This window comes from Mercenaria mercenaria, chromosome 9, assembly GCF_021730395.1.
Source record: "Mercenaria mercenaria strain notata chromosome 9, MADL_Memer_1, whole genome shotgun sequence".
Taxonomy (NCBI): Eukaryota; Metazoa; Mollusca; class Bivalvia; order Venerida; family Veneridae; genus Mercenaria; species Mercenaria mercenaria.
Window position 1 is genome coordinate 3,570,524 of NC_069369.1, and position 15,436 is coordinate 3,585,959.

General features: G+C 36.4%; 1 protein-coding gene across 1 annotated transcript; it reads left to right on the top strand.

Annotated features, from left to right (window-relative positions):
- Positions 1 to 2,267: 2,267 nt before the first annotated feature.
- On the top strand, positions 2,268 to 7,015 carry LOC123546355 (liver carboxylesterase 1F-like). Its single transcript, XM_045332559.2, has 2 exons — positions 2,268 to 3,937; positions 5,479 to 7,015. The coding sequence occupies exons 1-2, from the start codon at positions 2,373 to 2,375 to the stop codon at positions 5,726 to 5,728; spliced, it is 1,815 nt and encodes a 604-aa protein (XP_045188494.2). The 5' UTR covers positions 2,268 to 2,372; the 3' UTR covers positions 5,729 to 7,015.
- Positions 7,016 to 15,436: the final 8,421 nt, after the last annotated feature.

The following is a 15,436-nucleotide window of genomic DNA, read 5'->3' on the forward strand; positions in this document are numbered from 1 at the left end:
AATTATTAATTTTATGTAATGAATTTATTTCACTCCCATAACGTCAAACATATGATAATCCAGCCAGCATGACTATATCGGCCCGATATAGGTATAATGTCGGAATGTCGGCAAAATGTGCCGATGTAGGGCCGACGTCGGGCCGTTGTGAGTGAGTGAGTTAGGTTTTACGGCAAATCGACACAAAATGATCATATATCGCCGAGATCGGACCGTTGAACTGCCGCAAAATATTGAAATCGGTAGATTGACATCAATCAGTGTAACTATTTCGTAAGTCGGATTGCCATCGGGCCGATATTGGATTCTCTAATATAGCTATATTTTTCAAAATATTATTGTATATAACGTGATAAAGTAATCTAATTGTTTATGTGTGCTAATTATGATGTATGCCAGAATTAATCAAACTAGGTTCCAAACAAAATTTGTAGACGGTATTTATCAAAATTTTATATGTAATAAAGGGAGGTTATAATTAAAATGCATTTGTATATGTAGAATGCCGCCATAGATATACTTATATTTACAAAAAAATAAAACATAAATATGTTTAAAATCCTAATTGAACAATTTTAATAGTGTTCAGAATATACAGAAAACTTACGTAACTGTATAAAAGATGTAGTATATAGTTGTGAAAAATATTATATCAATAAAATCTAATAACCATCATACACATGATGCGAGACGCATCTGTTCTCAAGTAAATTACTCTGAGAATTTATAAAGTGTATATTTGAAGAAAATTTTGATGAAGTGTCACACTATTTCACGACAACGATATGATCTGCCAATATCGGGCCGATATCATTTTGATGTTGGCCAAATATCGTTTGCCAATGTCGGACCGATGTCATTATGATGTCGGCTTGATACCGTCTGCCGACATCGGGCCGACATCATTCATATTTGCAGCCGAAATTGAAGCCGATATCGGGCCGTTATAGACAACGACGTCGGTTTGATATCGGGCCGATATAGAATGGCTGGGAAACTACTGAACCTAAAGACGTCACTTTGAATAACTGCCACCGTAACTAATATATGCGCTTATGTTAAAATGTTATCAGTTATGATTGTTGCAGAGTACCACGGAGAAGTACACGTGGGATTTATTTTTGTTTGTGTCATCCATTGGTAGTAGCAGCCACTATACATTACCTCCTAATATCCAAATACAATTTGTGCATATAAAACAAACAATGATATGCGGGAAATGATAACAAAACATATTGTAGACAAAAAATTATGTTATTTTCAGTTTTAAGCGGCTCAGTTCTATTTTAACACATGATTGCAAAGGTTTAAAATGATGGAAAGGTAAACAATGTTGTGACCTTAATTGAAAACCTCAGTTACTTTCATTAACATACACATAAGAAACATTTGTCTGCAATATTTGACAGTTTGCAAATACCTGACTCAAAAAAAAAAAACTGCATTTCTTTATAATTCTATTACGTAAATTTAGAACAATATGCTTTCTCTAACATATTGCAATTTCAGTAATTCGAAACAAAAGGTAATGACAATATCAATATTTCATAATATAAATAATATTCAATAGTTTATCAAAGTCAAAGCATTTGAGTAACTTTATGAAAATAATATAAGGTCATGGAAGAAGATCAACAAATGAAGTGTTTGCTTATTTCAATTCATGTCGGTTAGATTCATTGCATAAGATCTGAAATCCAATCATATTACACTTAATATCTTTGATGTGGCACAAATATTTCGCCCATGAACTTGCGGTTTTGCGAAACTTTACAGGAAGCGCCGACAGTCCTAGAAATTCGCCGGAGTGTACTTCCACTGCTCAACCGTTGTCCAGGCGTAATGGGTGTATTTTGTAACTTGGCATTTATTTTTAAAGAGTATGACTTGTAATTAAATTATCTTTAGATTTAAATAATTTTGACTTTGAGGCTGTTGCACGAGTCGAGATTTGAAGCAGCCACTTACATATAACATAAAAACCCAAGTGTAAATCAATGAATATAAAACATACTTCATCAGGGGATAAAGTAATACATATCGTCTTCACAACAGCCTAATAATTTCTTCATTAACAAGCTTAATATCATGCACAGGTATGATCACTAGTGAGCGCTGTACTGTTTACTCTTTTTTATTGTACTATCTCAGTTTAATGCAAACGTTATCTCAGCTATAGTTTCATATGTATAATATATTTATAGATATGAAGATGTTTGCTTAAAGTAAAATCTTTATTCGTTATCTCAGTTAAAGTTTCATATGTATAATATATTTATAGATATGAAGATGTTTGCTTAATTAAAGTAAAATCTTTATTCGACGAGTACACAGCGAACAGGGAAGTTATCGCTTTAGAATCAATTAACGAAATGCGTTACGCTGTAGTCTTGCTGTTAACCTTAGCAGGAGGGTACTGTTATTGCCAAGAGGAAACTACCACAGTAGAATCTCCACAAGGAAGGTTTAAAGGATACATACGCTTATTCGAATCATTCGGCAATAAATATCGCGTAAGAAGGTTTCTCGGGATACCTTATGCAGAGCCACCAACTGGTAGTCGTCGGTTTAAAAAACCCGCGAAGAAGGCAGCTCACACAGGAGTACTTGATGCAACTGCAAGAGGAGCAGCATGTCACCAATTAGAAATTCATATGGGCGGGAAAAGAAACGATAAACTGCACGTAAACTTTTCAGAAGATTGTTTATTTTTGAATATATTCACACCGGATGTTCCAGTATCCACACACAAGCTGCCAGTGATGATATTCATTCACGGGGGTGGTTTTAACGTTGGGTTCTCGGACTACAGTGTCGGTGATACATTAAGCGTGTATGGCGATGTTGTAGTGGTAACATTAAATTACCGACTGAACATCTGGGGATTTCTAAGCACCGGAGATAAACATTTACCCGGCAATTATGGACTTTGGGATCAGCAAATGGCAATTAATTGGGTACATGATAACATAGCGTCTTTTGGTGGTGATCCAGAACTTGTTACACTTTTCGGACACTCTGCAGGGGCAGCAAGTGTAATTTATCAAAGTATGTTTCCAGGCAATAAAGGATTATTCAAACGAATTATAGCTCTGAGTGGAAGTATAACGTGTCCCTGGGCTTATAATGAAAATCCTTTAATTTCAGCAAGAAAATATGGCGCCTTACTAGGCTGTATACAGGATGATACAGGAAGTCTCTCTAAATGCATCGCATCAAAATCTACTGCAGAACTTCATAATGCATTGAATAACAATAATGGTTTCAATACATTTCCTCTAGATTTTATATCAGTAATTGACAATGAATTCGTGCCGCTTCCACCGAAAGAGATATTTCATGGAACATCTGAAGTCGCCGAGGAGAGGCGTCAGCTATTTGCAGATATAGAGTTTATGACTGGTGTTGTGTCAGAGGAAGGGTTGTTAATGATAAATCCATGGGCTGGTTTAACAAACGATACTGAAAAGTTTAGACTGGATAGAGCTTTGCTCGAAGCTAAATATGTGCCAGATATTGCACGAATTATGTTTGGCACAAAATACTCTGACGCGGTTAAGAACTTACTAGTTGCGGAATACACGGACTGGAGTAATCCTGACGATGAAAAAAATTCAATGTCATCTTTCTTGAAAATAAGTGCTGATTACACTTTCAATATTCAAGCCGTTGAAACACTAAGACTCCATACCCAAACTAGCAAAACAAGGACATATGCGTATATTATAGACGCGTTTCCGTCACAACACATACTTTGGACACCAACTTGGGCTACTAAACCAAATCATGGCGACGAGCTTACGTTCATATTTGGACACGATTCAGAAAACGGCTTCACTAGCTGGACGGAGCCGTTTGGGGAAGGTCCGCCGGCTGATTGGGAATATAGACTTTCCAAAGCAATAATGACCATGTGGACAAATTTTGCCAAATCTGGGTAAACATTTCCTTTTAATTTTAAATCTTTAAAGAAGTCCTGATTAATATAATTTCCTAAAGCATGACGCAGTACAATTGCGTACACACGAAGCGAAATGGAGGGAAAAAAATGAATCTTTCAGAGAGTTTGGTTTTTCTTAAGCTGTGGTAATCATTAAAGTTATTAAGATATCAATTTAAACGTTTTAATTAAAGAACGCTTAATATCTGATATTAATGATATTCGCGTTTAGTGTTCCCTAATAGATATTAATGGTATCAAAGATTAGTGTTCCCTAACAAGAACCTCACAACTGAAATTGGGATCATAATATAAAATGAGTTATCGTGTGTCAAGGTTAAAATTCACACAGTAGACTGATTGATAACAAAAGTTAAACAAAGGTTTTTGTCCCTGAATCTAAAATACCTAACTATGATTATAGAATTGACATATAAGAAGAGCGTTAACAACAAAAATCATTACACATGTGTTTATTATTTCCTAACAGCTAAGAAAAAACATGTTTTATCATGTTTTAAAACATGCTAAACAATGCGACCTGCAATATATTCAAACCTGTTTGGTATGGATAAACATTCATACCGTGAACTACGTCAAAAAGTAGGTTATCAGTTAATTAAAAGGCATCTTTCATTAACTTGAGCCAGTTTGTGATTTTGTCCATAGCAGTTTAAAAAGATAAATTTATTAAATAAGTTTATTTTTATTTAATACATGTAGGAAACTAAAATTGAAGAACCCAAAACAAAATTTTGTGTACAATATACAATGTAAATTTCATTGTTAGGCATATTGTTTTGTCCGGGCTGTAAGACCACCCGTCATTTGCAATTACTTTATAAGTTATTTAACAAATAATCAAGGCCTTCGAGTGGTTTAGCGAAAATTACTTTTATAAAACATTCACCAAAACACACTATGTGCAGTTAGATGCGCATTATGCCACTTTAATTAAGTATCTTAAATACACTTAAGGACATTAAAGTTCTATAATGCTTCTAATTTCATGTCAAAAATAGGAAGCGCAGCTATCCAAAAAGAGAATATGCACGATAACATAGTTAGAAAAGTACGACTTTCAATAAGTCACATGAACTTGCCCAGTTACAGTCATAAAGGGAAGTAATAGGAAACAATGCTTTCAGCCCTTCTTTCTACATTTTACAAAATCCACAGCTTGCATTTACAAAATCAAAAGTTATTACGCTGAATGGCCTTCAGTAATAATAGGTCTATGTCACCTACAAAAGCTTGTTAGTGAAATAGATAATGGAAATTCAGATAAATCTATATATCATTGATATGTGTTATGACTTACGGATATTCCTTACCGACGATATAATATTTGTATAGCCGGATAAAGTCAAATCCTAAGACGATTTTCACATTTCCAAAAGTACTATTGATAACTGTATTCTTATTCAAATAAGATAAATACGCTTAGTAGAAAAATCTTTCCATAATTATATGCGGCGTTCTTAAATTTCTCAAGTGTTTGTCTTATTAACTGAACTGAACTGCAATGTTTATTGTAGAGATCCAAATACTCCCACGCCGCTGAAACCATTGATAGGTACTGATTGGCCAATCTATGTGAAGGATACCGAGGAGTACTTGAACATGTCCAGTAACGATATGTACTCTACTGGTCAGCGCCTTTTCGCTCGGAGCTACAACTATTGGATGGAAGCCCTGCCTAGGGTCATTTCCGATATAAGTCAGGCGGCTACCATTCAATCAACACACGGACTATTTTGTGATAAGGAAGATTCTTGTGCACCATGAAGGTGATGTATCTTCAAAACAGTTGTGATTATATTATTGTTACACGTTGTCGTGAAATGTGATTAGTGCATGTAGTAAGTCTAAATCTTGAAATAGAAATGTAAATGCGTTAAAATAATTTGACAATTCAACATTAATGAAAAGTTAAAGGTTTAGTTTGAAGGAGAAAATGTGTACTAGCACTTCACTTATTTCAAGTGGTTTTGTAGCATAAGAGCTCGAAAAATCCTATGCCACCAAAACTTCAAATGGCCGACGCTTTATAAATTAATAAGTATGTTGAAACTTTCAGTGATCGTAATAAAATCAATCCGTATGCTCCTACAACTAGTGAAAAGAAAATTTTTGCTTACAATATTCAACAAATGATAGTGAAAATCAAATCAAATAATGAACTTTCTTATCATACACTTGTCTAATAGTTGTGTTGTGCTTGTCTTATAGTTGTGATGTGCTTGTCTAATAGTTGTGTTGTGCTTGTCTTATAGTTGTGTTGTGCTTGTCTTATAGTTGTGTTGTGCTTGTATAATAGTTGTGTTGTGCTTGACTTATAGTTGTGTTGAGCTTGTCTAATAGTTGTGTTGTGCTTGTCTTATAGTTGTGTTGTGCTTGTCTTATAGTTATGTTGTGCTTGTCTAATAGTTGTGTTGTGCTTGTCTAATAGCTGTGTTGTGCTTGTATAATAGTTGTGCTGAGCTTGTCTTATAGTTATGTTGAGCTTATCTTATAGTTATGTTGTGCTTGTCTAATAGTTATGTTGAGCTTGTCTAATAGTTGTTTTGTGCTTGTCTAATAGTTGTGTTGTGCTTGTCTTATAGTTGTGTTGAGCTTGTCTTATAGTTATGTTGTGCTTGTATAATAGTTGTGTTGTGCTTGTCTTATAGTTGTGTTGAGCTTGTCTAATAGTTGTGTTGTGCTTGTCTTATAGTTGTGTTGAGCTTGTCTTATAGTTGTGTTGTGCTTTTATAGTTGTGTTGTGCTTGTCTTATAGTTGTGTTGTGCTTGTCTTATAGTTATGGTGTTGTGCTTGACTTATAGTGCTTGTCTTATAGTTGTGTTGTGCTTGTCTTATAGTTGTGTTGTGCTTGTCTTTTAGTTGTGTTGTGCTTGCCTTATAATTGTGTTGTGAGCAAAGCACGGGAGAAAGGAATTTTGGCAGTTTTAAAATCGACTAAAAATGGCTTGATATTGTGCTGTTTAAGTTCAAAATGATAGAATAGTATTTGTGAATAAATGTAGTTCGGATAGCACTGTACACAACTCAATAAAATACATGATATGCTTGTACATTAACGTTTCATTAATTAAGACAAGCACTGATACCGGTCTAAGGAAAGTAGATCTACTACTTTCACCGTTAATGCGCATACACAGGATTATGCAGCAATTGACGTAATCCTCAGCAATTGACGTATATACTGTATATGAATTTAATGTTTCAGTTGCTTTATAAAATACTATAATGTTCTAGTAGCTCCTATTTGATATATAACTCATAAATTGCAGCCTGTCTTATATATAGCATGTGTTAAGAGAGTAACATTTTCTTGCCGGCATTTTACGACCCGCTTTGTCTCATACTACATCTCTGAAGATATTCACCAAATATTTGCCAGTTTTGTGTGGTTTCCAGCCTGTAGCTGTGACGCTATGACATAATAATTATGACGTATAAACGGTGTTCGTTTTGCATAATAACACAACGTTTCGGTCTTCTTTGTTGAATAGGGAATTAAAGCCGTGTTAGAATAACATGAAGGTTTATTATGAAATATACTTATTTCAAAACGTTATATGTGCATCATTGTCAAATATTTTAATTATGTTTAATAGTATTGCCAAATGATTAATGGGTATTGTCAAATTCTTTAGTTGTTTAAGCTAAGGCATATATCATTTTATCTGGAAATAATCCCTTTAAAATTCTGATCTGTAACAGAACTCATGTTCTATTGGTTATCGGAACATCGGACAGTTTTAAGAGTTAAAGTTGTATAAGAAGAGAAAATGATCGTTCATAGGATGCATCCATCCATTTTATTTGAATATACGCGCAGCAATAAGTATTTGGCATTTCTTGTTTCACCTTTCACATTTTACAATTTTCATTCACAATACAACAATTTTCATTGGCAGTGATTATCCGACATTAAAATATTTGGCAGTTTGCATTTGATTTTATCTCGCATTTAGCATTGGACAATTACAATTATCCGCCCTTCTTGACTGAAAAAAGTTTATTGAGATAAGGAAACATTTAATACAATGTGTTTCCTTTTACATACAGTTTATGGACAGTCGGACACCAATATTTTCTTCGAAAACACCTTTAAGAGAAGATGTAAAAATATCTGTGTTATTAAAGAGGATATCACAGCGGTGAGATTTTTGCACTACCGCCTTCCATATTAACTTAGTGATAATGACAATTTATATATGTCACATGCATGTAAGGTAGTTAATTTCCAGACACTATATGTTTACATTTAAACCTTATCTGTAGGCAATTGTGTGTTACTGTATAAAGGTTTCAATAATTTGCGGTTGATGACCAAATTTTTGTGCAGTTCATTAATGCATTGTAGTCTAAACCATGTTGTATAGAATAACTGAAGCGATTTTCCCCAATATCTATTTTTTTTAGTCAGACAGCATCATACATAGGTTTCTTTAAAAGTTTACGCTTGTTTACAGATATTTTTCCGAGATTATAAATGTTTTAAAATAAAGACTATGATAAATGATTTATATAACGCCTTTTAAGAAAATATGGAATAGTCAAGGTATACGTTACACAAAAAAATTATCAACTAGATTTAGAAAACACATTCTCCCTTACTTTAGGTACAGCTTACAAGCCAACTTTCCAAAGCATTTTGCCAGGCACAGGCACTTACGCACACAGAGTAGTAAGAGCTCAACGTTGTCACAGGTAGGAATGTAGGTTTGTTTTGATAAAAAAAACACGGCATGGCAGTACCAACTTCATGCATAAATACATAAATAGGCAAGAATGAAGAAAATACCGCGACATACAGACCAAAAACAAGGAAACACAAACAAGTGATTATCCTTATTTCTATTGTGGTCTTTGGTATCAATGGCATGACGTACAGAGTCATGACTCTCATCACATATAAATTATCAGCCTTACTTTAAGCTCAAATACTTATTGCAAAATATAGTTCAGTATTGTAGTTTAAAATTTTGCGGATAAAAAGAAACAAATCTAACCAACATGTATAGAGATCAATTAATTAACTGTAAAAAATTGTGTGAAAATGAAGTTATTGAGATGAACAAAAAGTAAAATGCCTTAAACTAAACAAAACAGTAAACAATAAATGAGCAGTAAGTGGCTTTTGATTGCAGGCAAAACTAAACAAATTTTTCGCTACTTCTGATAACCTCGGGCAGACTGTTTCACAGATATACACCTCTATAAGATAGTGCCAAAAGTGTTCACTTTGGATACTGAATAGCAACCAATGTCATGGAAGGACGAACTAGAAGAACTATCTGGGACAGGAATAGCTGTCACATTTTGCCTTGTATAACGATTATCAACTATACTTTGTTGAATGAAATGCTCACCAAGATAGTCCAGAGTAGTATCCGATATAATTTCAAAGATATAACGTGGAGTGTTCTGGTCAACTCCTTTTTGGACTGGCAATTGTAAATGCATGCACATATCTAAGTACTCAATGCAATCCGAGGAAACCTGCTGTCTGAGTTCAAATCAAAAGAGTAAGTTTATACCGAGTAGTTTGGAGTTTCTTGTGTGCATGGTTAAAATCGTTTGGCCCAGAGTTGCACCCCGTTATTTAACTGAAGTGGTTGCCATTACAAGAAATATTCAAGCTTAACTCTAACCTCAGTCTGGGTCTACAACTAAAAAGTATTGGTTCGATCTTACAAAGATGCAGGGGAAATGTACTGTCAACCAATAACTTACTAACAAATTGATAACATAGCTGAGAGGACAATTTATAGCTAATAAATCTGGATAGAAAGGCCATCTAAGTAGTTTAAAGCTTTATTTTCTATTTTGAAAATGAGTGAATATATGGTAAAATTCCTTTTGATGAATAAAAAATGTCATAAAGTAAAACGATTTAGCAATTTTTCTACAAGAATAAATGCAACGAAGCATAGAAATGTTTAAATTTCTCAGCTGTACTTAATTTTTCGAAACAACTGTCTATTTTTAAGTCCAATGGTTCTTCAAAAAGAATTCCCATTTTTAGACGGAAGGCGAAGTTCATTAAAAGTTTTTCACACGGATTTGGAATCATTTTTGTTATGCTCAAGTCTACCTGAAAAATATGTCTTTTTACATCATAAATATAAAACTGAGTTTTGTTACGAAAGCCCGTGAATAAATGATAATTATGTTGCGACCTGTCGTATGTTTTAATACAGATGAAATGCTCTGTTTCTTTCATTTATACTTTGCAAAGTACCAGGGATAATCCAGTCTTCAGTACGGCTTTTTTTAAACGAATTTCTTAGACAGGTGAAACACTGTCAACAGTTGATGGAAATATTGACTTGAAATTGTTCCAAGCATCCTTTACTTTGTCAAAAAGAAGAACCGAACTCCAGTCTTAGGCTTATAGTGATTGTTGAAAGCCATGTTGTTAAAATTCTTCGAGGATCTAATTTTCACATTGTTATGTTTTTCCATAAATGATCTGGACACCTTCGCGTTCAAAATACCATATAATGTCACTGACACAATTCGTTGCCTCTTTGTGTTTTTATTGTACAAGTATGGGCAAACATTAAATTACTGACATAGAGAAATTTTACTATAAACAGTTTTTAGGCTGTTGAAGATTCTTTTACTACCTAATGCTCTGTCATATTCCAAAGTCTGTTGTGAGCATCTTGGTATTATACCTGCACGGGTCTTCATAGTTTTATTAGAAATGTTGCTACCTGGAACAAAAGTCACTGGATCTTGTTTCAGCGTCCGCAAAATAATTTGTAAGCTACATAAGCACCTATTTATACCTCCAAGAAGACAGCGTATATCTGTCGGCTCCTGTGGCTCCAGTATTCCTCGCGAGGGATCACTAATTGCTGTCTTGTTAATGTAATATGCAAGTTTATGTAGTATATAGTAATGAACTCCAATTACCTTCGACAGTGATTCGGTGATGTTGCAGAACTGTAAAAATAGTTTGTAACTTTATATTGTTTAATAGTTATTCACTGGATTTATTCAGTTACTATAGTTTAAAACGTAATGGCTACATTTTCAAGAAAATGGTTATCGTTAATCATCCATCACATTAATTTTCTGATGAAAACATAAATCAGTGACTTCAATTGTTAGTATTACTTTCAAAACATTGATAAATAGCTTAGTAAGATATCATGTACTTGAAATAATTTTTTCAACATTTTCAAATACTCACTTCGTTCAAGAGCAGTTGCGTGTCAGTATCTATATAAATCTTCGAGAGATTCATGAATCCTGAAGTTTCTTGTTATTTACCCGATGGCTCTATACAATATGACTTTTTCATCTGAATCATACAAGAACAAATATATGCGAATGCATTTTCTATTGTTTGTTTGTACGTTACTGAACTGTTGTATCCTAGCTAGGACTTGTTGTACAATGTATGTATCTTAAGGACCCATGAACATCGATTTCTTATACATTTGTTTTTTGGTATTTCATAAAGTTAGAAATTGACTATCGTAGTACTATGTTGAAAATATGTTTATGAAAACCCGTCTGAGTAAACACATTTACAGGTATTTAATATATACATACCTCCCGAATAACGTTTTCAGAGTCAATGTATAGCTTGTTTAATCTTAACCTCAAATCCTCTAAAATCTCGTTAATATTGGCATTCCTTGCTGGCGGATCGGAGTCACTGACGAAACATGGGCCATGTACATTTATATCTAGCTTCCTTATAGAGAAACAGGATACAAATGAAGGACACATATCTGAAATCACGAACAGCAAACGGTTGAACAATGTTAACATTTTGTACAAAGGATGTTTAAATTATGAAGATATACACTTCCTATGAATAGTTCATGTTAAGTTTCGATAATAATAACAGTTACAAATTACTAGTAAGACGTAAATACTTGTAGATATCAAAAATAGTAAGAAAATGTAAATGAAGTATACACCGTACAAAAAGCTCGTAAATCCATTCATTCAAAAATTGCAAATTTAGCATATTATGAATGTCGAAGTATCTGGCTTATATACCTACTTACTGAACAATTTAATCAGTCTGTAAGTATTGATGCAAATATAATAGATCCTGTAAAATCCTGGGGTAACATTCTTTCCAAGCTGGTCATCGGAATGTTGCTGAAAGGAAATTTGTCACAATAACACACCCTCTCTAAAAGTGAGGAAGTTACATTAACTGACTCGTACTACCGCATCACACGCAGCAAATATTCGAAGAAAATATTTGACGTACAAGTTCAGTTAACTGAAAAAAGCATTTCCGGTAAAATTCCTCCCACACCAACTCGTTGACTTACTCCAGAACGTAACAAGTAAAGTCATTAAACCACATAATTATATATCATACACACCCAAGAACTTTAAAACCGCCCCATTTGGAAAAATTCATAATGCATATAGTTATGAAATATGCATAATAAAAAACTGTATTAATTCGGTAATTTGTCTGTGCTAAGCGAAGCGTGACCTACGTTCATGAGTAAGTTTTATCCGGACATACAGAAGAAGACGACGACGAAGAATGTTTTATTTGACTTTTTTGATATTTTCGCTTTATAGCATTTCCATAACAGATTTTGCGGAATACTTACTTTTGAAAAGAAAAAAATCAATTCTGATTTTTGATGAAGAGATCTTTAATTAACATATTGGATCTGATTAAATGAATAATGATAAATGAATATTAAAATACTTCAATACTTGTTGCAAAAATAAACAAGAGGGTCATGATGACCCTGGATAGCTCTCCTGAGTAATATGAGCTACATGTTTCAAATGTCAAACTGAAGGTAAAATATTAAGAAAGTCAGTAGGTGATATTCATGGTCAATGAAATTCAGTTTTAAGATCGGTGTGCAAAATTGTGCATGTCATCCACATTTTAAGGCTGTATCTTAAAAAAAAACAAGAGCTGTCCGTAAGACAGCCAAGCTCGACTATTCGAAATATTGTCCCAGAAGCAGGAAAAAATACCCCAAAATTTTAAGTTCAAAAGGAGACATAATTTGACCAAAATGCATATCAGAGTTATGGGACTTGCTGCTGTCAGCTAGTTTTGGCCTGGGTGGTTCCAATACTCCCGCTTTCATAGCATTGGGTATTGTATAATCACCCCATGGATATGGTGCCTGCTTTTTAATTTTGTCTTTTGACAGTTCCTGTGATATGCAGGTTCCATAACCTCAGATCCCCTTTCAAAATTCCATTTTGTTTAGTTCTGCCTATTGTTTTCTCGTTTTAGCCTAGCCTACCTTACCTTAACATATCCCTACCATAGCCTACTAGAACTACCATAACCGTACCCTGCTGATGTCCAGCCCTTCCCCTACCCCAACCTACCCTACCACCTTATCCTACCATATCCTTCCTACCTTACCCTTCCATACCTACCATAGCCTACCGTACCCTATAATAATTCTTAACCCTACTCCATACCATAGCCTTCTCTACCCTACCCTACCGATACCCTACCCTGTAGTCTAGCCTTGTCTAGACTTACCTAGCCTAGCCTAGCCTTCCTTGCCTTACCCAACCCTACCCTACATCTACCATAGTCTAGCCTATCCTGCCCGAGCCTATATAACACCTAACCTACGCCTACCCAAACATACTCCTACCACCTAGCCTAGCAAAGTCAAACAAAGCTAGGCCTAGCCTAGCGTACCCTAGAATACCCTTCCCTACACATATCCCTACCTCTAGCCTAGCCTAGCTTAGGCTAACCTAGCCTTCCCTACCTACCCTTCCTACCTTACCCTACCTACCATAACCTTACCCTACCAATATCTACCCTACCCCTACCCTAACCTACGAAACCAAGCAAAGCCTAGCATAGCCTACTCTAGCCTACCCAAACCCCTACCCTAGCCTAGCTTAGCCTACCCTACCCTATCCTTCCTTCTTTACTCTACCGAAACCTACCCTACCCCTTCCTCAACATACCCTTCTACCCTAGCCTAACGATGCCATGCCAAGCCTAGCCTACCCTAGCCTACCATTCCCTACCCCACTTCAACTGTCCTGGCATCTAACCCCTTATGCCCGTCCCTGCCCTGTCCTTCCTTACCTCTACACTACCCCTACCATCAAACCTTAGCATACTAGGTTGGGATAGGGGTAGGGTACGGGTAGGGTAGAGCTGGGTAGGGTAGGGAAAAATAAACTAGGGTTGACTGGGCATTGCTTTGGGGTGAGATAGGGTAGGAGTAGGGTAAGCTAGTGTAGGCATTAGGGGGTTAGGTAGGATAGGCTAGGCTAGGCTAGGCTAGGCTAGGGTTGGGTATGGGTAGGGGTAGGGAAGAGATGTCTAGGCTAGGCTAGGCTAGGGTAGGTTGAGCTGAGCTAAGTTAAGCTCAGCTAAGCTGGGCTGGGCTAATGTAGGGTTGGGTAAAGGATAGGGGTAGTGGTATGGTAGGCTAGGCTAAGCTAGGCTAGGACTAGGGGAAGGCAGAGATAGAGGTAAGGTAGGAAAGGGCAGGGCAGTAGGGGGTAGAGGGCAGGGCAGGGCAGTAGAGGTAGGGACTAGTAGGCTAGAGGAGGCTACTGCCCCTACGTTACTCCTACCCAAGCCTACTCCTACCACCTAGTCTAGCCTACCCTAGCCCAACCTACCTCTAGCCTACCCCTAGCCTAGCCTGCCTTTCCCTAGCTTACTTTACCCTACTCCGTACCATAGCCTTCTCTACCCTACCCTAACCTACCCTACCCTACACCTACCCCTACCCCTACTCTAACATACCACTACCTTAGCCTTGCCTTGTCTAGCCTAGCCTAGCCCAGCCTACTCTTCCCTACCTTACCCTACCCTACCCCTATTCTTACCATAGCCTAGTCTACCCTATCCAAGCCTACACTACACCTACTCTACGCCTTCCAAAACCTACCTCTACCATCTAGCCTAGCCAAGCCAAACTAAGCTAAGCCTACCCCTAGCCTAGCCTAGCCACCCCTTCCTTACCTTACCCTATCCCTACCATAGCCTACTAGAACTACCATAACCGTACCCTGCCGATGTCCAGCCCTTCCTCTACCCCAACCTACCCTACCACCTTATCCTACCATATCCTTCCTACCTTACCCTTCCATACCTACCATAGCCTACCGTACCCTATGATAATTCTTAACCCTACCCCATACCATAGCCTTCTCTACCCTACCCTACCGATACCCTACCCTACCCTGTAGCCTAGCCTTGTCTAGACTTACCTAGCCTAGCCTAGCCTTCCTTGCCTTACCCTACCCTACCCTACATCTACCATAGCCTAGCCTATCCTGCCCGAGCCTATATAACACCTAACCTACGCCTACCCAAACATACTCCTACCACCTAGCCTAGCAAAGTCAAACAAAGCTGGGCCTAGCCTAGCGTACCCTAGAATACCCTTCCCTACACATATCCCTACCTCTAGCCTAGCCTAGCTTAGGCTAACGTAGCCTCCCCTACCTATCCTTCCTACTTTACCCTACCTACCATA

Bases quoted from the DNA above. Each gene is read 5' to 3' on its own strand.
- LOC123546355 (XM_045332559.2), top strand. From the start codon at position 2,373: ATGCGTTACGCTGTAGTCTTGCTGTTAACCTTAGCAGGAGGGTACTGT. The intron at 3,938-5,478 runs GTAAACATTTCC...TGTTTATTGTAG, and splicing joins ACAAATTTTGCCAAATCTGG to AGATCCAAATACTCCCACGC.